This window comes from Alligator mississippiensis, chromosome 5 (assembly GCF_030867095.1).
Source record: "Alligator mississippiensis isolate rAllMis1 chromosome 5, rAllMis1, whole genome shotgun sequence".
Lineage (NCBI taxonomy): Eukaryota > Metazoa > Chordata > Crocodylia > Alligatoridae > Alligator > Alligator mississippiensis.
The window spans coordinates 189,011,008-189,038,264 of record NC_081828.1 but is presented as its reverse complement, the minus strand read 5'-3'; the positions used below and the strand labels follow the sequence as shown (position 1 = coordinate 189,038,264).

Below are 27,257 nucleotides of genomic sequence, written 5' to 3'. Positions count from 1 at the left end.
ATGTCTAATGTCTATCTGTAGGGAAATGTACCCGTGTGTGGGGGGCATACCCATGGGTGGGTGGGTGTGTGTGTGGAGGGGGGGGATGTATCCGTGCGGGGATGTGCCCATGGGCGGGGGTGTATCCGGGGGTGCCCCGTGCTGGCGGGGGCGTGCCCGCGGTGTGCCCGTGCGCGGGGAGACGTCTCCCCGTGCGAGCAGTCCCGGTGCCGGCCGGGCCCGCGGCGGGTTGCGGGGGAGGGGCGGCGCTGGGGAAGCCGGAGGCGGCCCCGCCCTGCCTGCGCCAGGCTCTCCGGGGCGGCCGGGCAAGGCGAGGCGGGATTTACGCCTGCTGCCTCCCGTGCCGCGCGGTGCGGTGCGGTGCGGTGCGGACGCGGGCGGAGATGCCGGGCGGGCCGTGGCGGGCGCGTTGCGGCCGCCTCCTCCTCATCCTGCTGGCGCTGGCGCCGCTGGCGGGCGGCGCGGAGGGCTGCCGGGCCCCCCCCTGCAGCCGCGAGGGCGAGCGGCCGTGCCGGGACCCGCGCTGCGCGGGCAGGGCCAGCCGGCCGGCCCGCTCCTCCGCGCACAGCCCCACGCCCACCCGCAGCCCGCACGGGAAGCCGCCGCCCGGCCCCGGGCCGCCCCCGGAGCAGCCCCCCGCCGCCGCCGCCGAGCCGTGCCCGGGAGCGGTGTGCGCCGCCGCGGCCGCCAACGCCACGGGCCGCGACTGCAGAGGCGAGCAGTGCCGCCCGCCCCCGCGCCGCCGCCCCGCGCCGCGCTGCGCCCCGCCGGCCGCCGGCTGCCCCGAGCCCGCCCTGCTGCGGGCCGGCGAGCGGGCGGCCCAGGCCCTCGGGGACGACTTGGCGGAGCCGGGCGGCGCCGGGCCGGGCGTGCAGCTCGCCTGCGATGTCAGACCAGGTGGGTGGCGGCGGCGGGGCCGGGCGCTGAGCAGGAGGCGGCCCCGGGCGGCGGTAGTGGCGCTCGGTGCCTGGCCGCCGGGGGCTGGCACTGCTGGGTGCGGGGCAGCCCTGGGGCGAGGCGGGAGGCTGCTGCTGGGCCGCCAGCACAAGCGCGGGCGCCGCATCCCTCTGAGCCGACGACCAAGGGCAGCGTCTGTCCCTCGGGACTGTCGGCTCCAGACCGGGGGCACCCAGGCCCTGACCTTGAGAGCCGGGCACGGCTGGTGCTGCTCAAAGGCCCTTGGCACTTCTGAGAGCCAGGCTGGAGCCGGGCGTCCCCAGTCAGCTGCCACCTTCGAAAACTGGGGCTCAGATTTGTGGCACTTGTCTTGGCCACCCTTGAGGGAATCGCCGCTCGTTTTCATCTCTCTCTTTGCTCAGATGAGGGCTGCAGCCTGGCGAGGAGAAGAGAAACAACGGGTTGGGTTTTTTTACCCCGCTGAAAAGTTTTGCACTGTCGTCTGGCAACTTTGCCATCTGCTGTTTCTACCGTCTCAATTTGCAGCAAGTTCAAACAAAACTTCCATGAGACAAAATTACAGCCTGTCTCCAAAGGGAATGAATTGATCTGCGATCGGGCAGGGTTAGTGTTGTCAGCTAGAATCCCACTGACACGCTAAGTTATGATAAAGAGCACCTCTTTCCAGAGTCACTTACAGCAATCTTACTTTCACCAGCCCCAGGGAAAGTCTGCATCTTTTGCAGTGGCAAATGCCAAATTAACAGTGCTCAGCCAGTGCTGTATGATGAATGGCTTAGCACAGGGGTGGCCAACCTCCAGCATGGCAGAGGCAATGGAGCAGGAAGCAAAGCAATGAATTAAGCAGGGGAAGGGATTGCAGTGGCACTCCGGGAGGATGTGGGCTAATTCGTGCCACTCCTGCCAAAAAGGTTAGCCCACACTGGTTTAACACAGCTGGTGAAGTATATTATATCTAGTTGAAACTTTGGGGAGTCTGGGTCTGCAGGAGGTAATTTTATAGTCTGGCTAGGATGTCTGGGTGCATGTCTACACTATAGTAAAAGTGGCATTGGATCTTTAATGGACACAAAGCAGTTGGGACCCTGGTTTAATGTCTCATCTGAAAGAGATAAAGTATATGAAGGAGTGTGATTTATTTTATTACATGTTTTTGGTTAAGGCTGATGGGAAGTAGGAAAGGGACCATTTGAACTTTTCTGTTGTTCCTGTGGAAAATCAAAGAGCTGATGTCTTTGGGATAGTTAATGCCTAGAGAGATGATCTGAACAATTTTGGCATTTTTACTGGACATGTTAAGATTAAAGCAGTCTGAGTGGTAGAACGCCCTTATTCATAGTTGTAGTTCAAAGGCAAAAACTAAAAGTCTTGACACCAGCTGTTCAGAAAGGGCAGAATATAGGAAAGGTTAAAGACTTTTGTTGAAATACCCTTTATAAAGATGCAACAGCTTGAGAGAATCCTATTGGCAAATAAGATTTCTTTCGATTCATTTAAATTTTGTTTGTTTTCAATACAAGTTCCTTATCCAGGCAAGACCTTAACTCTACTTTCTGTTGCTCTAAAATTGTGATTCACCAGTAGCATTCAGCATATTCTGATTTGAGGGCATATTTAGGTTTCCTACAGCTAAATTTAGTGGTGCACTGGCAGGTCATCCAAGTGAGTTGCTGGAGCTCACAGAGGAAAGTTATGAAAATTTATTACACATTTGCATTCCACAGTAGTGTTGGTTGTGGCTGGAGTACATGGGCCATCACTGTGATGAAAGGAGAGGTCACAAAAGGTCAAAACTAAGTAGTTGCCTAGGATAAAGGCGAAGAGCTCAATTCTCCACTCATGCAGATGTAAATTAGGAGCAAGATCATTGACATAATTTGAATTGTACCAACACAAAATCCAAGCAAGGCAAATAAGCCAAAAGGTTTATCTCTGGATCTTGTTTGAGCCTGTTGAGTGCTTAGACAACAAAATGGAATGAAAACTCATGTGGGTCATGGAAAATAGCACAACAGCCACTATTACAACATTTCTATAAGTTGTAGGGATCTGCTTCAGAAAATCAGTTAATCATGAGTAGTTCTGCTACATTCAGTGAGACTTAAAATGGCAGTCATTGTTAGGTCACTCTGATGTCAATGGGATTTAAGCTAGTGTATAACTTCAAACACAAACTTAACTGTGTTGCAGAATCAAGGTTTTAGCCCATATGCACTCTGCTTTTTCTTCCTTTTTTGTCACAAATAGCCTAGTCATGGCTCAGGACCCTATTACACTGGATGCTATGCCAAGAGAGAGAAAAAAGGTGGTTCCTGCTCCCCAAATCTAGATGTAAGAAGACACACATGCACACAAAAAAAGAGACAGATGGATAGGGAGACTTGAAAACAATGAGGTGGTACTGGCCAGCATGATAGGCAGTGGTCTCAGCAAACCAGCTGTCTACATGTTGACACATTTTTCAATAGAAGTATATTGCATGGCATACAGGAAAGTACTCTGAGATTTGAATAATTGTTGAAAATAAAATGAATAATACACATGGGGGTGAAAATGTGAGAAAGCGCCTGTTGAGAAGTTGAAAGTGAGGAAGTCCAGTAACCAACAACAAAATCTAGACATAATCTATCAGGGTGCCATACTTCAGTGCAATGTTAACACATTTCCATGCTGTACCTGATTATGGGGATGCATGGGGCCTATGGACAGACATTCAAAAAGCCTGAGCCTGAATTGATTCAAGCTTTTCAGGTTAGTCTAACCTGGCTAGGCTAAATGAGTTCGTAACTGCACTGACATCTTAGACATGCAGGTACATGCCTGCAGTGGCTCAGGCTAGAAGCCGGAGGGTGCTAGAGCAGCCCTCCCTTCCCGTCTTCAGTGCTGAGCTGAGGGGTGTGTGGCCAGACCCCACAGGATGCTCTGATTAGGGAGGGGCTCCCCCACTCCTGACCAGCCCAGCAGGGAATTGATAACGCAGTGTTTGTCACCCCTAAGTCGGTGTTTATCACCCCATTAAGAAAACAACAGAGGGACATTACCAGCTACCTATCTGCCACAGCATGGACCATAGCCATCATGTGGTCTGCTACCTAATGCACAGATACCTCTGACCAAGGCAGAGGGGAGGGGAGAATTCCTGCTTAGCAGGTAATAGTGAGGGGGACTGAGGTGTTGCCCCAGGATTCCTTTTACCAGAGACCTCCAAGGATTGACACAGCTCCTTGTCCAATTTGATATCAAGTGAACTTTATTAGTAACTCCTAGGCTTATGTCACTGGTAGGTGTCGTAATGCTTTGGGGACCTCTTCGTTGGTGCCTTGCCTCCCAGCAATGTCAGAGCGAAACCCTATTCCGGTGCCACCTAGATGGTCTGGGCACTGCCCCTTGTCTTGCCTGCCACATCTTCGGTGTTATTTGTTGGGGAGGCAGTTCCTTGTCGGGGGCCTGGAGGCATCTCAACCCTGGGGGTGTCTTCATGGGAATCCAAACCTCCCCTTTACCCGACCCTTACCACGCCTTCAGCCTGGGTTGATACTGCTCCCAGCAGGACTTCCCCACCCTGCCTGTCTTGCAAGTGCTGGGTCTTCTTGGCCATGAACCTTTAGGGGTTTGCCCCTGGTCTTCGGGCTGGTTGTTCCCTCTTCAAGAAAATAAACTTGCCTCTGCTGGGGTCATCTGTAACTCAACTGAAAACGCCGGCGCCTGCCAGTGGAGCTCCCTAGATTGTCTCTCTCTCTATCTCTAGGGGCTCCTTTCTATCCCACAGGGCACTTGTTTATCCCCTCCCCTCTAACAGGTGGAGGTACTGGGGGAGACCTTATGCCACATCTTTACCAGTTCTTCTGGTGTCCCTGGCCTGGAGCCTGGCTGACCTGAGGTCCTGTTGTCCTGGTCCTTCTCGCTGGTGTCGCTCCTCTCCCCTTTTAGGGGGCTTGTGGTTCCCCGTGCTCTGCCTCACCCAGGGGTGTCCAAGGATGGTCGCAGGCTTGAGGGTCTGCCCTCAGCCATGGTTCCGGAGCTCCTGGTCGGAGCCCTGCCGCTCCCCAGCAGCATCCCACCTGATTGCTGCCTCTCAATGGGGCTCCTTGGCTCCTGCCAACCCCTGAGCCTGCCTCCTGCCTCGCTGGTCGGGGTCTCCAGGTAGATGGCCAACTCCTTCTCTGGGAAGCTGGGGCTAGAGCTGGAGACTCTCGGGTCCGGAGTCGGCGTCTCCCAGCTGGTGTTCCACTCCTCTCTCCCCAGCTCACCACCAGCTGTTTCCCCAGCCACCTTTTGAGCAGCCTGCACTGCTCAGATGCCACACCCCCAGCTCTCTCTGATATGCAGGCTCAGGCAGCTGGGAAACTGCCGAGCCTGTGCCTGTGTCTGCATCCATGGTCCGGTCTCCTCCCAGCTGCCGCCCATCTCTGCTTCTGCGGTGAGTGCCATGGCATGCTGATTAGGGGTCTGGGCCATGCTGATTAGGGGTCTGGGCCATGCTGGGGGCCTCCTGTCTCCCCTCTCACAGCTTATTACAAGATAATTATCCTTGCAATACAACCTGGCAAACGGTTCCTTAGAAGTTACAGCAGTGACTTTCGGTGGTACTGGCCTCAGATCTTTTGCTGGGTGTGTGGGATGTTAGTTTCTGGATTCCTTGTTACTCAAAGCAAGAATTCCAAGGCTGCTCCTGTCTCCCCAGGGTGGCAACACAAACACACACTGTCTCTTTGTTTGTCCACTATTTTTGTAACTTTCTTATCTCAAATGATCCAATCCTCAAGTTTCTTACCTCATCTTTTTAGATAAGGTACTCCAATCCTATTCTATTTTTGGTTTTCTTTCCTTTTAGGGAAACTACTGTACCTGTTTAGCCCACCATACCCCAATCACAGCACTCACTTTGCCCAGTGCCTTATAATGCTCTTTGTACAATTTAATTGCTTAGTTCTGGGAAGGCCTAAAGTTATGCTAAGAGCCTGAGCATAACTCAGTTTGCCTGCTACAGGGGGGGAGCAGCCTGCAGTCTCTGCCAAGCTCCAGCCAGGGAGCAGAGGGGAGGGGCCGGCCCTGCTGTGGAGCAGAGAGCCCCACCCAACCCAACCCAGAGAGCATGCTGGGATGCTGGAGGAGTTTGGTTTAAGTTAAACCAGGAAGAAGTCTGGGACAGACATTGCATAAATCAGTTTGACCCAGATCAGTTAAATCTGATACTACATTCAAACAGGCTTATGTCAAACTGGTTTCAGCCATTTTCAAACTGGTTTATGTGCACTGAACATCTGTTCTGTTACGGGTTTAAACGAGTTTCTGGTTACTTAAACTGGTTTATGTGTAATGTTTGTCTCTAGCCTGGAGGTGGTGACACTGAATTCCTTCATTCCCAGTTATGATTCACTTATGTTTTGAAGCACTGTGCTTGATTATTTTACTTTAGCATACGTAACTACAAAGAGGTCTCATTGACATTGACTAGCCTATTTTTAATGAATCTGGAAATGCACATATTCATCAATATATGAACTGCTCCTGCGATCATGACTCAAATTCACTGGCCTTACATATACAGTTACTTGTGTGTGAATGTGTTTTGGATTAGGTATGTGACTACTGAAACAATAAGTTGGTAGAAAGTCTTTTTTTTAACAAAAATATAGAACATGATAATTGATTATTAAATTTTACTATTGGATATCAAAAGCTAATAATACAGAGCTTCTTACGTTAAAAATTCTTCTTTATTGTTGATGTCAGTATTTCAATTCTAGATGTTAACTGATTAATTTTTAAACAATCACTTGATTCTAAAATGAAACATGAAGAGATTTTAATTTTTATTTATGTGGACAAAGTTAAAGAGCCTGCCCATTCACATGTTTATGGGCATAAACATATGTTTAAAGAATCTGGGATAAGATTTATGGAGGGATAAAGAAAGGGGAGTTTTGGCTCAAACTTTTCCTCGGCAGAACTGCATTTATGGTCCCATTCATTCAGCATGACCCCATTTCCTCAGCATGGCCCCTCACTCCCAACCCACAGCCCCCACCCCCATGACCCCCGTTTGCTGATGTTGAGACCTCATTTGGGCTTGTGACCCAGTGTTTGGGAACTGCTGACTTAGAGGGGGTGATGTGTGGAGTTATGCTTGCTGTCCCCAAGTTGCAGAACAGAATGCCTTTGGGTTCTTCTGGTTGGGGCAGAAGGGATTTTTCCCCCTTCTCCTGTTACTACAGATGTTGGTTTTATTTATTAATTTATTTTCCCACCTTCCTCAGGAGCATTGGTGGTTGGTTGCAGCCAAGGTTGTGAATCTTGACTGAAGTGTCACAGGCCAGGTAGGCACTGTGAGTGTATCAGCCATTAGGCTGCTGGGTTCGGGATCAAGGAGGCGAGTCGGGAGTGAAGTAAAGGCAAATTTACTTATAGCTTAGCATACAACAGCTAACAGAAAGGTTAATGTGACAAACAGATAGTACAGTAATAATGAGCTAATAGTGAATGATAACAACAGATAGAACGACAAAGAGTTCCCACATGGGGTTGGCAACTTATTGGCAGTTCCTCTATGCCAGGTGCGCGCCAAGTTGTTTCAGTGAAGTCAGGGGTCACCGGGAAGGTCCCTTGGTCAGGATCTGGTCCTCACTCACAGTGGGAGTCCGGGGTCCAGGCTTGGTACAGCGATGGTTCTTCTGTCCCGTTCTTCTAACTGGTCACTTGACATGCACGATCCTTTATGCCTTATCTTATGTTAATCTGTTGGCTTTAGAGCCACTCACAATCTTGCCCCATAGCTGTTACCCTATGGGATCAAAAGATGTTAGAAATTATCATGAAAGGTTACCGCCCGAACTCAAGTTCACTCAATAAGCAAATTACAGCACGTTACTTTGAGTTTTGAAATTAGCATTACCCGCCCAAACTCAACCCCTTAGATTTCTTATTCCTGGATTCCTCGGAATGTGCTAATTATATTAGGTGGTCAGATCTTGTTATGGCTTGACCTTTAAAAAACCTGTTAGATCAGCTAATCTTATAGCTCTACTTATTTTTGGGGCTCAGTGGTCCCATGATCAGTGCAAACTGTTATATTGAACACTTTGGTTAAATTGTGACAGACAAATTCCACTTGCAGGTTGCAAACTTACAAGCTTTGCATTAGCTAATCTTAACTGCTTAGACTATTGTCTGAATGCCTCCAAGAGCATATTATTTATTGCTCATGATAGTAACCCCTCTGGTTCTGGCTACCACACTGGGGTGTGCCACTGCTCTTGCTGGGACTAAAATTTGGAGGTTCTTGGCTAGAGGGTCTTGCTCCTCTACTCACAATCAAACTGATCATCACACTTGGGGTCAGGAAGGAATTTTACCCCATAGTCAGATAGCTACAGACTGTTGGGGTTTTGGCCTTCTTCTGTAGTAGGGGGTGAGGCCCTCTTCCTTGGATCTCCGAAGTGTATTTTGACAATAGCAGCAAGACAGTCGCTGCCATTGTCCCTCTGTTTTACCCATGGCAGGTTAGGGTGCTGTGCCTTGCAGTTGTGTGGTAGGGTTGATCATGCAGTTTTAGTAATAGGTTAGGATTTGTATGGAATGGCTTGGCTGGAGATAATTTTGCCTCTGGTAGGGAACTGGATTCTAGATGACCTCCAGAGGTCCTTTCTAGCCCTATTTTTCTATGATTCTGTTTGTAACAAAATACAGGAGAATGTTATTTCTTGCATGTTAGATCTTGAAAGTACAGGGGGGATATATTTTAAACAGGTGTAAAAGAAGGTCTGATGAAATTTTAAATGCCTCTCAATAGGTAACTAATTAAGTTGAAAAATTGTTGTTATTATTATTATTATTATTTTGCCAGACACAGTAACAGACTGTTTGCATTTCAGGGGAAAATGAAGTCCCATCTGAAGATGCACTAATATTGCAACTGCAGCTTGTAAAAGGGCAAGAGAAATTTGTTGAAATGCTAAAAAACCAGCAGAAGGTAATTGTGGACTTGCAACAAAAACTTTTTGAACAACAGAACACACTGGTTAGCCAGCAACAAGAAATTCTTGAACAGCAAAGAAAAATGTACGAGCAAATGGATCTGATAAAAGTCCAGTATGGCATGCTTTTCAACACAGTGAAACAAATGTCATTCCAGAGTTTGCAGGAAGATATTCAAAATTATTTTGAAGCTCATCTTCAAGGACTTCAGAACCAGGTCAAAAATCATCTCCAGAAATCATACTCTGTGCATAAAGTAGAAGTTGATGCAAAAGTGATTGATGTTGGGGAATCTTTGCTGGACTGTGGCCTTTGTGAAAGTGATGAATTTTGCAATTTCCAGAAGACACCATCACAATGTAAAAAATGCACCTTGTGCCCTGCTGGCTTTTTCCAAATGTCTGCATGTTCTGCAAACACTGATAGGATTTGCCAGGTGAAGCATTAGAATATTGTATATTTTAATAACATTTTATCAAGCATTTTGCCAAGCGTATGGAGCATAGCGTTGTGGAAATACTGTGCTGAGACTGCAGCTAATAAGAGACAGGAGAAATTCAGAGTATTTGTTTTATGTCCCATGTCTGGGTTATAATTCTTAGGTTCAATTGTGTTAGTGCCAAAATATGTGCTTTAACATTTACTTTGTAATGATTCTTTATGCAGCAGAAAATAAGGGCACAGAGTTTAAATAGCCATCATAGAACAAGTCATGGGAACAGTAAACATGTGATTGTTCTTCTTAGTTTCTCAATGCGCATACATATTTACATGCACATCTTTCTCTAGTAATGTAGGGGGTTGGGGTGTATAGGCCTCCTTAGGGATGTCTGTTTTAAAGAGGAACTTGAAGAAGAGGGTAGCACCAGCAAATAATAGAATGGGATCCAGCCACAAAAGCAGGCAAGAAAGAACTGGTGAGGGACATGAGTGGAGCTATTAGATGTGGAGTAGGACTGAGCAAGATAGTAGGTTCTGGGGGTCTTGGAAGTCATAGATAAGGATCTTAAATTAACATAATTAGTGAGGGAAATGATGGAAGGAAACTAAAGAGATGCCAGGGCAGGCCAGTGGACAATTATGTGTTTTGTTGGCAGTATTGATGGAAGGCTTGGGATGGTGTATGTCTTCATGCCCAGCAAGGGGGAGGTTGCTGTAATCAAAGGACATAAAGATCAGAGGTTAGATAAAGGTGTAATTAATTTATGCACATACAACAAGCTAGTAGAGTGTTCACATTCCTATATAGAATTAGAGAACCGAGTATTATTCTAGGCTGGCGCATCAAGTAAAGTGACAAGATACAAACTGAGGAAAGGAATAAAGATGTTTCAGTTAAACGTGATACAAACCACATAAATTTAGCAGTCTCTGTCTATTGACTCTTAGGAATTTAGGACACTGATTAAAGCTTTATTATTTTTATTATTCCCAGTTGAGATACTATGTCAGTACATTTGTGCATTAGACTATTTATCATCCCAATTGCCAGTTAGTACTTTACAATGAGTTAAGCAATGTAATAGGAAGAATTTCACAAACAGCACTGTACCCTTGACTAATACATCACATTTTTTCTATCTTCTTGTAATAACTGGAATAAGTAAAGTCTAGAGGTGCTTTATAGGAAAAAACAGGAGGATTCACTGAGAGCATCCATATAGAGAGAAGGAGACTGAATCTGACACTGAATTTGAGAACCTGAGGGACAGAGAATATGATAGAAATGCAGTGAGTGATGGGGTCACTGGGGGAGAAGGTGGTAGTTGCAGGAGCTGGAAACAGTGATGGCTTGGAAACAGAATGTGATGTGGGTAGGGAACTGGTGGGGAATAAGCGAAACTGAATATGATCAGAAACAAAGTTTGGACTGGTTGTGTGCGTCCAGACATGTGTGGACAATTGGTTCCCCAGGGTCAAGTAGCAGTGGTGCACCTTGTGCCACAGCTACTTGTCCCTAGAGAACGCCTGTGCAATGCATGCTTTGGCATGCAGCAAGTTGCCCCAGGTCAGGTAGAGGAGAGTGGGACAAGCACTGGCCTGGCCCCAGCAGCCTTACCTGGGGTCCTGGGGACCTCCTGGGGCTGCAGCCATGGCAATTCTGCTGTGCGGAGCCTAGTGGGGAATGGAGTACAGCTCTAGGTGGCCTGGCTCTGTTTTTCAGCAGTGAGCACTGCCCAAGTGTGCGCTGTGCCAGGTTTTTTGTTTTTTTTTTTTACTTCTGGATATGCAGGGATCAGAAAAACCTGTGGAAAAAAATAATGATGCAGCATATGCTTGGGTAGCACGCCCTTGCAGTGTGGAGAACAGTGGACTGTGTGGTATGTGGCTCTGCAAACATATTTGCGATGCCACATACTGCACAACTGCACTCGTCTGGACGTGCCTGTGGAGGTCAAAGTGGGAGAGCAGTTCTAGGGTAAAGTTAGTCATTAGAGCTATTGTAGGAGCCAGTCGTTTATATAAAATGACTAACAAATTTCAGCATCCTTAACTAACAGAATTAAAACTGGTACAGTTAAGTCACTGTGACTTAATTGGATACTTCATTAATTGAATTAAATTGTTCTTCTTTTGGCATTCTTGGTAAGTGTTTTCCTGTCATGAGGTTTCCATGACAGCCAGTTCACTAAATTTGAATATGGTTCTTGTGATTTGTAGGACAGAGATGAATGCACTGAATCTCCTAACATTTGTGGTGAGAGGATAAAATGCCTGAATACCCCAGGTAAGCTTTTAGCTTTCTGTGATTAACAAAGAACTACATCTACTGGATTTTCAGTCCTATGTGGTGAATTCGTCCAAGTTGAAGGTGCTTTCCTTACTTCTGTTTGGGTTTTTTAATTCCTGCAGCACTCCAGTGTCTTTAGGTGTACTGTTCTTCACATTTGTAGTGCTGCAAATTTGAATAAACACCATTGAAATCAATGGCATTACTCCTGCTGGGAAACTGGTATAAAAGCATAATTAAGTGATCTGTCTTTTGCACTTGTTCAATGATTTGATTTGATCTAGTACATATTATTATGGCCCCCATCTCGGTAGTATCTGATACTCTTTGTATTGTAGAGCAGCGTTTCTCAACTTGTGAGTTGCAGTGCAGAACTGGGTTGCAAGTATATACGAAAGGAGCGCAAACAAACTTTAAAAATGGATTAACAAAATTTAAAAATGGATTTTCCTTTAAAGGAAAACAATGTGGGAAACCGTGGTTTTTCCCTTGCAAGCCGGCAAAATTCCAGCCTGTGAGGGGCTGCTTGGGGGCCCCCCGTGCCCCCTCCTTCCCCCCGCCCCACACACCCACCCTCTACTCCACACACTGGGGGGCTGACGCCTGGGGGAGCAGGTCAGGAGTGAAGGGCACTAGGTCAGAACTGGCCATCGATGTTTATGGATGGGTCCTTGTACAAAAAAGCTTAGAGAGCCACTGCTATAGAGTGCTGAGGTGTGAGGTTACAGGTTTCATTTCCAACATATTAGGATGGGATATTCAGAAGCCTCCTGACTTAAGACCACATGCTCCATTGAACTTCTCCACTCTAGCTTTAACCTCATATGCCCACCCTAGACTGTCCCTTTCCAATTAGTATGAACATCAAGGTCACAAGTATGAACTTAATGAAAATTTTGAGTGCACTATGCCAGTAGGCATGTTGATTTTTGCATAGCTAACTGGCCAGAAGAGATTTGAAAAGAATAACTTGGAATGGTTTCATAGGCCGTGAACACTGTGGGATTGTAAATTGAGTTCCTCCCCTGTCCAAGGGACTGGGATCCAGTGAATATTCACCTGTTGGCTGGATCATCACTTTTGCTCAGTAGAAACTGAATACAGATGAAGACTATGATGGGAACGCATCCACTGCTCCCCCAGGGAAGGATTAAAGAGAGGACATGGGCTCAGTTAAATCTGCCTGACATGCATAGGCAGGAAGGAAGGCTTCAGGAAGAGAGACAGCCATCATAGTGGTCCCCGAGGATGGGCAATGTTCAGAAAGAGTTTTCAAGAAGCAAGATAGCACTAGGGAGGGGCATAATATGAGAAAGGAAGCTGGAAGGGGTTAAGGCTTTAAGACCACTTGAGACAAAGGGAGTTTTATTTGGGGTATTTGAGTTGGAGATATTAGGAAGGACTTTAGGACAAGACTCTGGGGTGCTCAATTCTGGGAAAGCAGGGCTGAAGATGTGCTAATGGTTCTGCTTTGTTGCCATCCCATATGGTTCTGATCCTGGAAGTGGTAACATTTATGTGACCTCACCAGAGGACTGAGTCTTTCAAGGAGCCAGGTCAACTCAGGGCCTGTAAAGCCATCTGATGGAGGCAGATGTTATGGGATCAGACATCTGATGTCATGGGACATCCAGTCAGGATGAGGTATGTAATTTGGTGGGACATTTCCACATCACCCAAATCCAGTAGCAATGTAGGTGAAAGGAGAGGAACCCTCAACACCTCCAATTTAATGATGGTCTGCTCTACACACAGGTGAAGGGGCAATCTTTGAAATAATCTGTCATTTGGGTCAGGAGAGAGCATCCTTTTTAACCTCCCCATTTTAGTCATGGGAGTGGGAAATTTTTCTTCTCTTAAATTTCCTTTTTAATTATTCAAAAACTGTTATTTCCAGAAATCATTATGGGTCTGTTCATGACAGTTCATTATTTTACACAGCCCAATTTCCTTGTCAATAGGGAGGTTGAAATCAGATGTCTGGTTTGGGAAGGAAATCTGAGCTGACATATGAGAGAGAGCCAGATGTTGAATAGGGAAGGTTTCCTTAGAACTGCATGTGAAAGTGTTTTCAGCTGTAGCAGCCCTTGCAGACCATGTAGCTTCAGAACGAAAGGAAAAGAAAGCATATTAGCATAGCATTGCATGAAATGAGGCGCTTCTCCTCTCTACCATTCCAGCTCGCTCTGAGGAGCTCTGCAGCTATTTGACCCTTAATTATGTATTCAGTAAGCTGCCCTGCTCTCTAAGTCGGCATTATGCATCTATGATCCTCGGTGGTTTTTGTACAGCCTGGGATGCTGAGGGACAAAAGCTGAAGATCTCTCTTCAAGCTCTCACGTCTCAGTGACTTTCAACCTTTTTACATGGAAGGCACCCTAGGATACACTTGCAACACCCCTCAGAAATTCCAGCTCTTAGTTTTCACACTTTCTTTTTTTATTACAGAAAAATAATAGACCATTTTTTTCCTGTTGCAAAGAACCTAGATCACAACTATGGATTTTTATTTGATAACTGTGGCTAGATACAGACATTCAAAAAGCCCGAGGTGGAGTTGATCAAACTTCTGTAGGTTTCCCTAAGCTGTGTAAAAGGGGTTTTCCCCCTCCCTGTGTTCCTCTTGCCCAGCCAGGCTGTGCAGCTCCCAGTTACCTTGTCCCTCAGTGGCGAAAGCGGAAGCGTGCTTCCAGTTTCACAGCTGGCACTTCCAGGGAGCGCACAGCCGATCTCATGGGGTGCATGTGCACCTGCGTGCACCCCCTCAGCGTCACCCAGTTAGGGTTGGGGGGAGGAACTGGGGGGTCCAGACAGGATTTGGGGGATCTAGAGGGCCTCAGCGAGTAGGGTAGGGGGGACTGGGGTGGGGGGGATCTGGGGAGCTAACAGCTGGCAGGGGTGCAGGGCTTAGGAAAGAAGCCATGCTGTGCCAGTCAGCAGGGAAGGGGGGAAGCCCCCTCATGCAGCCCCCCTCAGCTGTGTGGGCTGGGGTGGGGGCCTTTGCTGCCTTGGCTCTGTGACAGCTTGGGGTCAAGGCTGGCCCAGCACTGGGCCAGAGCAGATGAGTGTGGGCCAAGGCTAATCCACATGCCCTGCAAGGGACAGTTAGCAGGGGAGCTGCAAAGCATCCTGGGATACTGGGGGACTGTGACCTAACTTGAGTTGGGAGGGGATCTGGCACAAAAGTTTGATAGACTAACCTAAACATCCATCTGGGTCTATCTTAGACCAGGCTTCACCATTTTAAACCAGCCTGTGTACTGAACTTCTGTTCTGTTACAGGTTTAGACCAGTTTCCAGTCACTCATATTGGTTTATGTGTAATGTCTGTACCTAACCTATGGGTTTATTCTGTGTATCACGTTTGTAAATCTAAAAGGGCTAATATTGCATGGCCCCCTGTGGCACTCTTGAAAGTATCTCAAGGCATCCCAGTGTGCCATGGCATCCTGATTCATGGCTCTAGACCATGAATTGAGAACAGCAGACCCTGAATACAGAGTAATAATCTAACATTAAAAAACTTGCCTAAGTGTATGTTAAAGGGCAAACTATGTTTAAAATTAAAATAAACCTTGCTAAACACTGCAACAGATTATTTTCTACTTCATAAACCAGTTAAAAGTACATGCAGATAGGTTTTCTTTTCATAGTCATTCAGCTATAGAGTAATGACATTTCTGAGTCATTGGGAGAACATCCTTTAAGTGAATGAAATGCAAACAGGTAAGGGAGTATGAAAAGAAAAGTGTGTGTTAAAATGCTATATATATACTGGTCTGTCTGGCAGCTCTAACTATATTGGAGGTAGTCTTCTGCTTGCTCAGCAGTTTGCAGTAGCTTGCTGGTCCCTGGCTCTTAATGCTCCTGTATAGGAAGAAAAACATGACTAATTGGGGTCTATGGCCAACATCTGGATTTCAGATTTCAGCCCATGTTCCCTGTGTATGCCAGCATTTGATTTCAGTCTTGATACTGTGAGTAAACAGAGCTTGTATAAGAGTTAATGAAGAATTCTGGATAAATAGAGACAATATTTAGGTGTCAGGAGGCACTTCATGAAAGTTTCAGAAAAAGGGACTTTAAGTTTTTGGTTAGGCATGATTTAAAAGGCTCTGTAGAGCACATTCACAATTAGCAAAGCCTCAAGTTTTTTCATGACCAGTTCTGACAGCCTGATTTTCATCCTGCCCTCCCCCTGAAAACTTTTGGGCATTTGCATCTTCAGCTGAAGTCAGTGGCAGTTGTGTGTGCTTAGCACCTCTGGAAAAACACCCAAAGTTAGAAACACCCTTTTGAAAACGTACCCAACAACTATATTCTTTGATCTATTAAGGATACTATGTTCCTTGTAAGCAGGGGGATGTAGCTGTAAGGCAGCTGTAAGGTGGAGATGACTTTATGTGGGAAACTCTCCGCTGGCTGAAAGTAACTCTACCAGTCCATGAATGAGTGAGCTCCAGTGAGTTGGGGACAGGGCATGTGTAAGCAGGAATGTGGTGACTGTATAACAGGATTATTATGCCCAGTCCTCCAAATTAGGGCTGAGATACTGGATGGTGAGGCTACCTGCAGCTCCCCTGCACTTAAGCAGGTACAGCCAGGGCCAGACACAGGCATGGGCGAACCAGAAGGAAAGGGGGCATGAAAATGGTAATTTAAAAATTATTATTATCATTATCTCTGGTGAAGGGAGGCCTGATACTAAAAGTTCACCCGGGGCCATCCAGAGCAGCTTGGACAAAGTGAGGGATCAGGGCATTTATCTTTAAACTTTGTCTACTATCAAGGGTCTTCTGATAATATTGAATAATCTAATTTGTGCTTTGCTTGGCTAGTATCAGGTGATGTATAAAAGAAATTTGTTCTGAGAAGCTGTAGAGTATTTGTAGCATGTGATATGTGATATCTAAAGATTAAATCTGCCTACTTCCCATGAACAGGTGGCTTCCGATGTCTTGGGATTGCTGAAAAAGATGCAGCATTGGGATTGTGCGGAGAGGAGTATTTCTTTAACAAAGAAATTCAGGAATGCCAGGCGTGCGCAGAGTGCGAAGATGGAGCGGTAGCTGTCTCTTGTTCCGCAGCCAGTGATACTGTTTGTTCAGCAGCCAGTGAAAACAAGCTTTCCGAATCTTGGGCTGCAAACGTTATTTTACCCTCAGCAAAATCTAACAGCTCTCAGGTCTACCCTGGCTTAAACTTGAAGTTAAAGGGAATGCTTCACTGTGAAATCATATCAGTTGAAGAAAACTGCCTGGTATTCAGACAACATGGTTTGATGTGGACTGATCTCAATTTTGCTGTAAAGCACAACTGCAGAAACTTTCTTCAACTCTCCTTGAAACTAAACAACAGCGAGGAAGGCTATGAACTGAGTGCTGTTCGTATTGAGCAACCAGAAGGCAAATATTTCCAGAGCACCAGTTTAAGCAGTGCTGCAGAGGTAGAGCCAAGCCAAATTCTCTCTGTGTTTCTGAGGAGTCCAAATCAATTCTGCAACCAAAGTAAAGACTTAAATATTTATGATCTTAATACACCACTCAGTTTGTTTTGGTTATCCCATGATACGGGTGCAGTGGCCATGAGTGCGCAGATGTCAACTGCAGTGTACTACCAAACTAACTATCGACCAACTTTTAAAGTTATTTCCGTTTCTGACCCTTACATGCTAAGTTTATCGCATGATGGCAGAGCTATAAAGTTCACCGAAATGGGTGTTGTCAAATTTGTTTTTCATCAAGCATTGTATTCCATGGGCCACACATGTGTTCGTGAAGGCTTTTCCCTGGTTTCATACATTAATAGGAATGGTACCAACAGAGAATTAATGAACATATTTAAGTCTGGTGTAAATTACAGAGACACCTCAATATCTGCCTCTCAGGCCACCAAAGTCAATGCTGGAGATTTGATTAGCTTTGAAATACTTTCTCCTCCTCAATGTAATGTTCGGTATTTTGGAGACAGCTCTGGGATTAGTATGTTTAGCCTCATCTGGATCCCATCTGCAGTTTCCACTGCCATATCAGCTGCAGTTTCTGTTACAGGTCTGCCTACAGGAGCGGTCAGAAACAAATTATTGTGTTTCACCCAAGTCTCCTCCCATGAGAAACAAATACAGTTGGTTTCTTCAGGACAACTGGCTCAGAAGTATTTCACCTTTACAGAAAGGGGAATTGCCAGTGTTGCTCTTAATTTAAAGCTGATCCACTCTTGCTATATACTCAAAATTACTCTAAATCAGTTGCTTAGAGATCAGATGCAACCCAAAGCAATTGCTCAGCAAATTGGAGGTCAGATGCCAGAGGGAAGCCTATGGACCAGCGTGTCCCTCCACTCTTCTTTTGAAGTACATAATGGCACATTGATATTTGTTTCTCTTGACTGTGTGCGTGGAAGGATCAATCAGATTGCTTATGAACACGGAACCAGCATATCTATTTTATGGATTTCATCTTAATTATGGTAGAGTGAAGCAATTGTGAATGGACAGTTTAGTGTGACATTTGAATTTTTCTATGTGAACATGCACAGAATATTGCATTAAAATTTTATCAGTAGGAACCCTTAAAAGTAATCTTAGTTGGATTATCACTCTCTAAACACAATGGATATTTCTGCTTTTTCAAGTGATTTCTCTGACATCTGGGAAGAATAGAAGCTTGGATCCAGTTCCGACTTTATTTTTAACAAAGCAGTGCCTTAAAATAAGATTTTGCAGGATTCAAAAAAGAGGAGGAAGGAAAGAGAAACGGATGATTTTTAAAAGGTACTGAAAATGGAAAACCAAAACAATCTGGACCTGCTTTCACATACTGTTATGCCTTTCCTATAAAAGGGCAATACCAGTCTTTTTGCCTTTGTCATCTTATCCAGCCCATACAGAGTGGTGGGACTTTGTGTAAACTGAAAGAATTTGTTTCAGACTGAAGGTAGAAAAAAGATAATAGATGTTTAGAAGCAACTAAGCTTTAGAAGTTGTTTAGGGCTGATCAAAATAGAATGTAATTTTTACAAACTTGGTTTTTAACAAAGAAATGAAAGTAAATGGCTGTTTTTGTTTCATTTTGATATGAAAAATGTAAATTTGTTTTTTAGGTATTATATTTGCTTTTTAGCGTTGTTGTTTTTTCAACACTTAAGTGTATGAGGGGAGGTAAAATGAATACCATATACCTTTAAATTTAGGACATAGAAAATTTAGATGCATCTAAAAAATATTAAAATGAATCAATTTAAGAAAAAACCCCCCAAAATATCAGATCAAGATAAACCTCTTTAAAAATAATACAGTACACCAAAACCTCCAGGTGCATGCACTTTTCCACAAATATGTGCTTTTCTACCAATTTAAGATGCTGACCACTTTTAGAAGAAAATTTTGTTTTAAAAAAGTGTCTCATATTTGAAAGAATACAGTATTTAGGATGAATGAGAAGTAATGGGGGGAGAAAATGTTCAAATTAGTTTAAAATGCGGGGGGGGTTCTCTATCTCTGGCCCATTGGCCAGATCTGGCCTGCAGGAATTGCCAGAGGTTGAAAAATTTGGTGGCGGGAGAGCAGTAGCAGCAATTGCTGCTCCTCTGCTGCCAAATATCCGGACACGTGGGAAGCCCCATGGGCTGGATAGCATGCTAGATTTGTGCACATAGGTATCCTGGAGCCTGTCCAGGGGTGTGGGGCTGAGGGAGTTGGTGCAGAGCCCAAATCTAGGTCACAGGGCCCTATTTGGGCCACCGGCCCTAGCCATTCATTTGGCCTTTGCAAGCGAAACATTGAACGTTACTGGCCTGAACAATGAAAAACAAAAGGAAATATTTTTGAAAGGAAACAAAATTTTCTTCCAATTTCTGCCTGTGGCAGAACACTTTAAGCTCCCTGGACAGCTCTTGCTGAGCTCAGAGTGGCTTTTCTTAGATCAGTGGTCTCCAACCTTTTTATGGCAAAGATCAGTTTTTGGAAGTAAAAGGCACCCCAGGATCTACCCCATCCCCCCGCCCCTGGATTGTGAAGAGTGCCAGACCTGGGACCTGATCCTGGTCCCACTTCTGTGCTGCGGCTGCACTGAGCTGCGCCTACCCGGAGGCCCAGTGGAGGGGAGGGGGTCCCGCACCCCTGAAGGTACCCCTGGGCTCCAATCCTCCCACCACCTGGCTGGGCTGGGGTCCCACGTACCTTTCCCAGCTTCTGGCTGGGCCGTCCAGTCAGTTGCTCACCGTGGGGTCTTTGATCTCGTCTCTGCACCTTCTCTCCCCCACAGATTGACCTGCTGGGGTTGGGGTTGTGCGCCCAGCTCTCCCCCAGCCCAGGATTGACCAAAAGAGGCTCCAGGATCGGCCTGTCAATCAGGATTGATAGGTTGGTGACCACTGTCTTAGATAAAACTTTAAAAATGAACTTGAATGGGAAATTGCAGAATAAGAAATCATCTACACTCGTACTCCCCCACTCTGTGCTTGCCTATGAACAGAGGGAAAATCCCAGTGTGGGTCTGGCTGAATGGGGGAGAGTGGGGTGTTCCTCCACCCAGCCAGACCCATGGGGCGCTTGTCTGACTCAAGAGGGGAAAGTGCCACAGAGATACTAGACGTCTGCTGAAATAAAGCAGCAGAGTCTATTACCACCTTTTATTGTGCCACTGATTTTCCTTTCATGTGGAGGAACAAAGGATATCAATCTCTATTTACTCAGCGTTTTTGCTTCCATAACAAACTTCATGGTGGCACCAATGAGATGTCAGGTGACATCCATTTCCATCCAAGGTAACACAACAGTCAGGTGGTAAGGAGGCCAGTGCAGTGGTGCAAGCCACATTGTGCGAATTCTTCACTCCATTTAGGTGAACTCCAACTTTCACTGACTTCAGAGGGATCACAATTTTCATCCATTCTAAGACTGGATTATTTTATATTATCTAGATTAGGATGACAATACATTACAGTAGAAATAAATCTCGAGCAGTTTTAGTGTGCAACACTTAAAAGGTATAATCTACTATTACTACTACTTAACAGAGAATCTTTTATTCAAAGGAAAGGAAACCTGTCCTGGAATTAGAGCATGCTCTTGAGCCAAAAAAGACTATATATATGGAGGAGCCTTCTTGTTCGAGAGAGGTGGCATTTCTAGCCCCTCTGTTCTGCAAATTTAATTAAACTGGTCAAAGATAAAAGGGAGTTTAATTCCTATGAAAATATCCATCTGCTCGTGAAGCAGATGATTCAAATAATTCGTAAATGCTTAAAGAAGGTCCTACCTATTAGCTGGTGGTGATTTTACTGGAAAAAAAGGTAAAATGGGTCTCCTGATACTTTCCTAAAAATCACCCTGAGGAGATACAGGGGAGGAATGAGTGGCTCCTCAGAGAGAGGATCTAGGTTGTGGGCTAAGCAGTTCCGAGGTAGGGACTTTAGAAGCAGTCAATCCTTGAGAGGGAGGTTGAACTTAGTTTTGTGATGGTTAATTAATAAACCATCATTAATTCACAAATCTTTATTAACAAAGCCCAGGACAGGGTGAATCTTTGAGATAGAATCTGCATACTGTGCTGTTTCAGCAAGAGTTACCAAAGACACGTGCTCACACGTATAAAAGCCATGTTCTTGTGTCAGTATTTCAGGTATTGTGCCCTGTGGGCCATGTTATGCACTGATACCCCAGATATGTACTGAAGTATCTGCAAGTTAATAGAGTCCCTGGATAACTGAGATCAGAATCTGGCTTAATCTCCCCAGAGCAGAATGCAGGTGTTGTCATGCAATATTGAACAGGAATGTTTGCCCAGATGTAAGAACATTTCCCCAGATATAGTCTATTTTGGTTGGTTTGACTATATCATTACTTGGGCAGGGGTTACAGTATCTGTGAAAATGCTGGTATGTTGGATTATGAATGTACTCAGTGAAAAGGACTTTTTCCCCACACCACAACTCTCAAATTCTGAATCATACATGTGCTGTTACTGTTTATTTTTCTACACCTCTTCTGCTTTATTTAGTTATGGCAGGAGGCTGGTATCAGCAAGTATTTTATCTAGTAAACATAAGATAAATTTGCACTCTGAAAGTGCTTCACTATATGAATATTCTGGTTTTGCACTTGCAGAACTCTGAAAATTCCCATTAAAGTCAGAGGCAGGATTTCTAGAGTGATATCTTTTCTTGGACTAATTGCATAGTTGGGAAAGAATTTGACAAACTATTGAATTAAAAACATAACCAAGTTAGTTTTAATATGTCTTGCATTCAAAACTTGTCAAACTCCATCCCAACTATGCAGTTGGTCTAATAAAAGATATCACCTGAGAAATCTTTGCCTCTTGCATAATTTCTGGCTCATCATGGCTAAACATCACTCTAACACTGTCTTTAAAATAGTAGATGCACTATGGCCCTGCCTAATTAAACTAAACATGGCAAATATAGCTTCTGTTCCACTCAAGTTATCTTTTAGGATGCAAGCACATTAGAATATATCAATCTTCATGCTACTGCATTGACAATGAATTACAGGAAACAGCAGTAAATTAGGAAGTAGCTGATGAGAAAAAAAATCCATCTCTCAGTTGAGATTCTGTCTTTGATTATACCAACATAAAGATGGAGTAACTTAACTGGATTGATTCCAGTTATGCAGCATTTTAACTGAGAGCAGAAATTGGCCTTCATGTGTTTACATGTGCCCTGAACCCATTGCATGGTACCAACTATTGTGCTACATAAACACTGATGCTGTGATCTTCAGTTCAAAAGAACCTGGGCATAGTTTAAATGAATGCCAGCTGTATGGCACCTAGAATAAGTAACTGCACATTTACCCTGTAATGGTCACATTTTACTTACTTTTGTTAACAAATCTTGAGCTCCTTTAGTTAAAACAAGTTAATGTTAACTCCAAGTCATCCAGTAAAATGCTATACCTTGTATTTAAAATCCATTTAAAAGCCTTCTCAAAAAATGAGGTGCTTTGATACATGGTTGTCAGTGTAAATACTGAGAGATTTTCTCCCATTCACGCTCTCACAGAGTAGTATTGTACTTCGTGAAGATTTCCAATAGGGGTTCTTGCAAAGTTAAACTATCTTGGAATGTGACTAATGGTATAAGACTGGCTAATTCATTTAGAGACGGAGTTAATATACTCACCATTTTGCAGATTACTTCTGTTACACCATGCATGTAACATTATAGTACTTTACTATAGTAATGTTGTTCATTGCAGAAGGAAAATAATATAGGTTATATGATGCTACTTATATAAAGATTTGGTTTATAACAGACCTCCATTTTTATGTTAAAAAAAATGCTTCAACCTGCATTTTAAACATTTTGCAGTTTTAAAGATTTTATCTGAATGTATTTTATTACTTTTACAAAGTGTTTTATAACTGGGAAGAACATCTTAAGCATATTGTAATTTAACATTGTGGCTTGTGCCTCTTTGTATGCTTTCTGCTGGAGTTTTCCAGAGTATGGTATATTGTTAAAACTACATTAGTTTACAGGGGCTTTTATCTCAAGTATCCCATTTCCAAATATTGTATTAATTTTAAAATATTTTTCTTGTACTTAGTCTACGTTAATATTGTATCATATGTCATAAGATAATTTAACTCAAATAAAACAGTATCCTTTGATGCTTGTTTAACATTCTTTTACCAAAATGGAGTGAAATCCTGGTCTCTCTGAAGTCAGCAGGGCCAGGCTTAACCTGGATTATTTTGCCTGTGATGTTCTTGCAAACAGTGTTGCAAAGAAGCCAATAATAGTATGGTTCTTTCCACTATCTGATTTTTTTGTATAGTCGTGCACATCTCACTATAGCATGTAAGTAGTTAAAAACTTGAATCTGATTTGCTAAGCTTAGAAATGATTTTAAAAAGAAAGCATGGCAGTTTAGGAAAGATAGGGGTAAAATAATTAAAGTAAAATGAGATGGGACTATTAATCTGGATTTATAAAAAGTTTTCCTGCATAGCACTGAACATTGTATGAAAGTTTCAACCATGCATCTAAGCATGTGCTTAGCTTTAAACTAATGATCAATTCCAGTGAAATTAATAGGACTATTCATGGGCTCAAAAGTCAAACAGCTGATTAAGGGCTTTCCAGGACCAGTGCCAGAAGACATATCTATGCTGCAGTCCTAAGATGTGAGTGCAGCTGGTATAGACTTTAAATTAGATAGCTGGGTACCAATAACAGTGTATATTGTAAAGCTTACAGTAGGAGGAGGCTTACAATATAAGCAACATGGGGTTCAGTACAGGCTGCAAAACCTACCTGGGGACTATAAATATCTGAGTAGCTTTCACTTGAGAAGCAGAGGAAATCAGCTTGGGCAAGGCTCTTATGACTAGACTGCTTCCATTACCTGGGCTGGCTCACTGCACTGCACTGCTTTCGGCAATGTGACATGCCTATGTCCAGTAATGTAATGACAGGTGGGTGACCAGGGGTGTCCACTTAGAGCAGACACAAGAACAATAGCCAATGACCTGGCCCCTGCTGCCACCACCACTGCCACCCTGGGCACAGACTTTCGTAGTTATGCCTCTGCCTATATTTCTCAAAATCTGACCCTGGGTGCAAAAAAGTAAATGATGGGTTCAAAAAGACCATGTATAAGGCACAAAAAGAATAACCAGCTGTCATAGCTATGCGAGTCAAGCAGTTAAATCTACACTGCAGACATGGAGCTTCCTTTGGCAACCACAGCTTGTGTAGTTTTCTTAAGTTTTTCCTTGGAATTTTGAAAACGTCATGACTTTCAGAAGAGCATTTTTATAGGTTCTTTAATTATCTCTTAGGTGTGAAATTCTAACATTTCCCCAGAGTCAGGCAATCTAGTACAATGTTGTTAAATGCCATCTCTTGAAAGAGGCCTTTAAAAGCACAGATGTAATTTTCCCTTAGACAGGTGTTAATACTAGCTTTCAGTTTGAAGCTTGAAAAAAAACTGATTTAAAAAAAAAAAGAACATTGTTAAACAGTGACTTTTTCTCAGACATGAGAGGTTTGTGGGAGAAAGGTTTGTGGGAAAATGATTTTGAAATGTTCTGTTGTTTCCTGATGCAAACTGACATTCCCATTTTTTCCAAGTCTTTTTTTGTCCTTCCCCCACCCCTCTGTTTCTCATATCTACCTGCAGCAAAATGAAAAAAGAGAATAAAGAAGTGGAGGTAAAATATAGGGAAAAGGGAAGGAGAATGAGAGAGGTTGAGAAAGACAACAGAAAGAAATGTGAAGCTGAAACATACCTGGTTAAGTCTGTGGGCATGTGTACACACCCACCCACTCACTAGGGGTGTGCGAAGCAGGCAGTATTCAATTCAGATTCGGCCTGATTTGGGGGACAGTGATTCGGCTGAATCTGAATCTGAAGATTTGATTCTGATTCGGACAATCAGCGATTCGGCTATAGACACAACTTTATATATTTTTTCTATGTACCTCGAGGTACCAGGCATGGCTTGTGAACACTGAGATGGTGGGGAGGATGGAGAGTCCCCCGGGAGTGTGGGAGGGGGGGTCCTCCGCATGCTCAGCAGCAGACCCAGAAGTACTTCCACCACCAAGTGGGGGTCCACCACCAAGTGTTCAGGGGACTGCCCCCTCCCTCCCCCCCCACTGCGCCCCCGACTCAGTGATCAGCTGTGGGGGGGGGGGTCACTGGGTGCTCACCCAGACCCAGGAGGCAGCAGTTGCTGAGCTGGGGAGCGGGGGGGCCCCCTGCGCACTCAGCGGCAGACTTGGAAGTGGACCGGAAGCACTTTTGATCCACTTCTGGGTCCACTACTGACGAGCGTGCAGGGGGCCCCCCCACTCTCCTGTGCGATGCTCCATCCAGCCCACCATCTCAGCGTTCATGAGCCACACCCGGTACTTTGAGGTATGTAGAAAAAACATATAAAGCTGTACCTATGGCTGAATCATTGAATCTCTTTGAATTAAATCGGAGGCTTCTGATTCGATTTGGAGAGATTAATGTGTCTCCTGAGTCAATTCGGATTCAGAGATTCAACCGCCGAATCAGGCCGAATCTCCTCTGAATCGAATCAGTGACCTAAGCTTTGCACAGCTTTACCACCCACTAATCAAATCCAGTTCTTTTAAACTTTTGCCGACTTTTTTTAGACCAGGTCTACTCAGACCTTTGTTCCACTGAAGATTAATAATCTCAACCATAAATTAATCTTCATGTCATGATTCAACAAAGCATTTTTATAAAGTTACTTGAATTTAATCTGCTAAAGCTCTATAGACTTCACTAGTACTACTCACATATTTAAAGTTAAGTATTTTGCTGCACTGGAGCATTACATTTGGTTAATGAGTACGTAAATTGTTCAAGTTGTGTTAAGAAACCGCTGCATTTATTTGTGGATTGTGATGTAGTATAGCTAGTTTTCTTTTCTCTTCTTTTCTTTTTTAACCTTTCAGGGAACTTTTTCATTGGAGAATTTTACTCAGCAGTGCAAATTAGTCTTCACTGGCTAGACTGGTTAGTTTAAAGCTAGCTTGGTACTTCTTCACTAAGCTAGTCTGAAGTGTAGGCATACCTGAGTTTCCAGGACCTTGTGTGAGTATGTTTAGAGAAGTTTTGTTATTTCTTTTGCCTACTTGCTTCATTTTTTAAAACCAGCAATTGGAACCAGTTGAGGAACGTGTGTGTATGTGTATGTGGAGACTTAACCAATAGGAGCCTCACTACCATATTGATCCAAATCCAAGACTACTTAGAATTTGAGATGACCCCCCCAATTACTAGATTTTATACATAGAAAATTATAACAAACTTATAAATTTTCCATGTATAGCCACTTAATTAGTGGCTGGTTGCCTTAAGTTCATCCTCTACCACTGCTGTGTGGTGTGGTAGAGGGGGCAGGCAATGGAGTGGGGGCAAGCAGCTTGACTTCTGTCACTTTCTTCTCCCACACCTTATCTCCTTCTGCCTGTCTCCACCACAGTTGCCTCCCCTGTGCCTGCCCCTCCTGGTACTTGCCCCCTTGCCTGCCATCTCCCCCCATCCCTGCAACCTTAGGTCCCCCACTTGCCCCACTCTCAGCCTCAGGCTCCATGCCTCCCATTTTCCCCTCTATTGCCTGCCCCTTCACCACTGCTTACCTTTGCTTCAGCTCTAGTAGGCTCCAGATCCACTCCAGCCTGGGGCAGCAGCCCCAGCCTAGCCTGTTAACAGCAGCAGCAGTTCTGCCTGGGCCCCAGAGTCAAGGCCAGAGCTGCTATGCCCTCCATTGCTACTCCTTTCAGGACAGGCTTGGGCTGCAGGATGTTTGCCCTGCGCCTCGGGCTGGATGGACCAGGGCCAGAGTCAGAACAAGGGTAAGTAATGAGGGGTGGGGGGAGAGGCAGGGGGCACAGGTAATGGGAGAGGGGGGAGGCAAAAAACAGCTGTAGTTTTAGCCCTGACCCTGGGTTGGGGCAGAAGCCTGAGCTGCACCATCGGACCCCTGCCACATCACCCCCCTCTTTTGTACTTGATTCTAGGATGAGGGGCTTTTCCCCTCACGTTATATAGGGGAAAAATCTCCACCTTAGAAACAAATAAATATGGTAATTATTTCAAAGCAAATGTGACCTGTTGGGTGATTCAGATGGGTAATCA

At 44.8% G+C, this 27,257-nt stretch overlaps 1 protein-coding gene across 1 annotated transcript; it reads left to right on the top strand.

Annotated features, from left to right (window-relative positions):
* Positions 1–315: 315 nt before the first annotated feature.
* On the top strand, positions 316–23,265 carry LOC109285808 (uncharacterized). Its single transcript, XM_019497931.2, has 4 exons — positions 316–897; positions 8,793–9,331; positions 11,557–11,623; positions 16,570–23,265. The coding sequence occupies exons 1-4, from the start codon at positions 384–386 to the stop codon at positions 18,087–18,089; spliced, it is 2,640 nt and encodes an 879-aa protein (XP_019353476.2). The 5' UTR covers positions 316–383; the 3' UTR covers positions 18,090–23,265.
* The last annotated feature ends 3,992 nt before the right edge of the window (positions 23,266–27,257 follow it).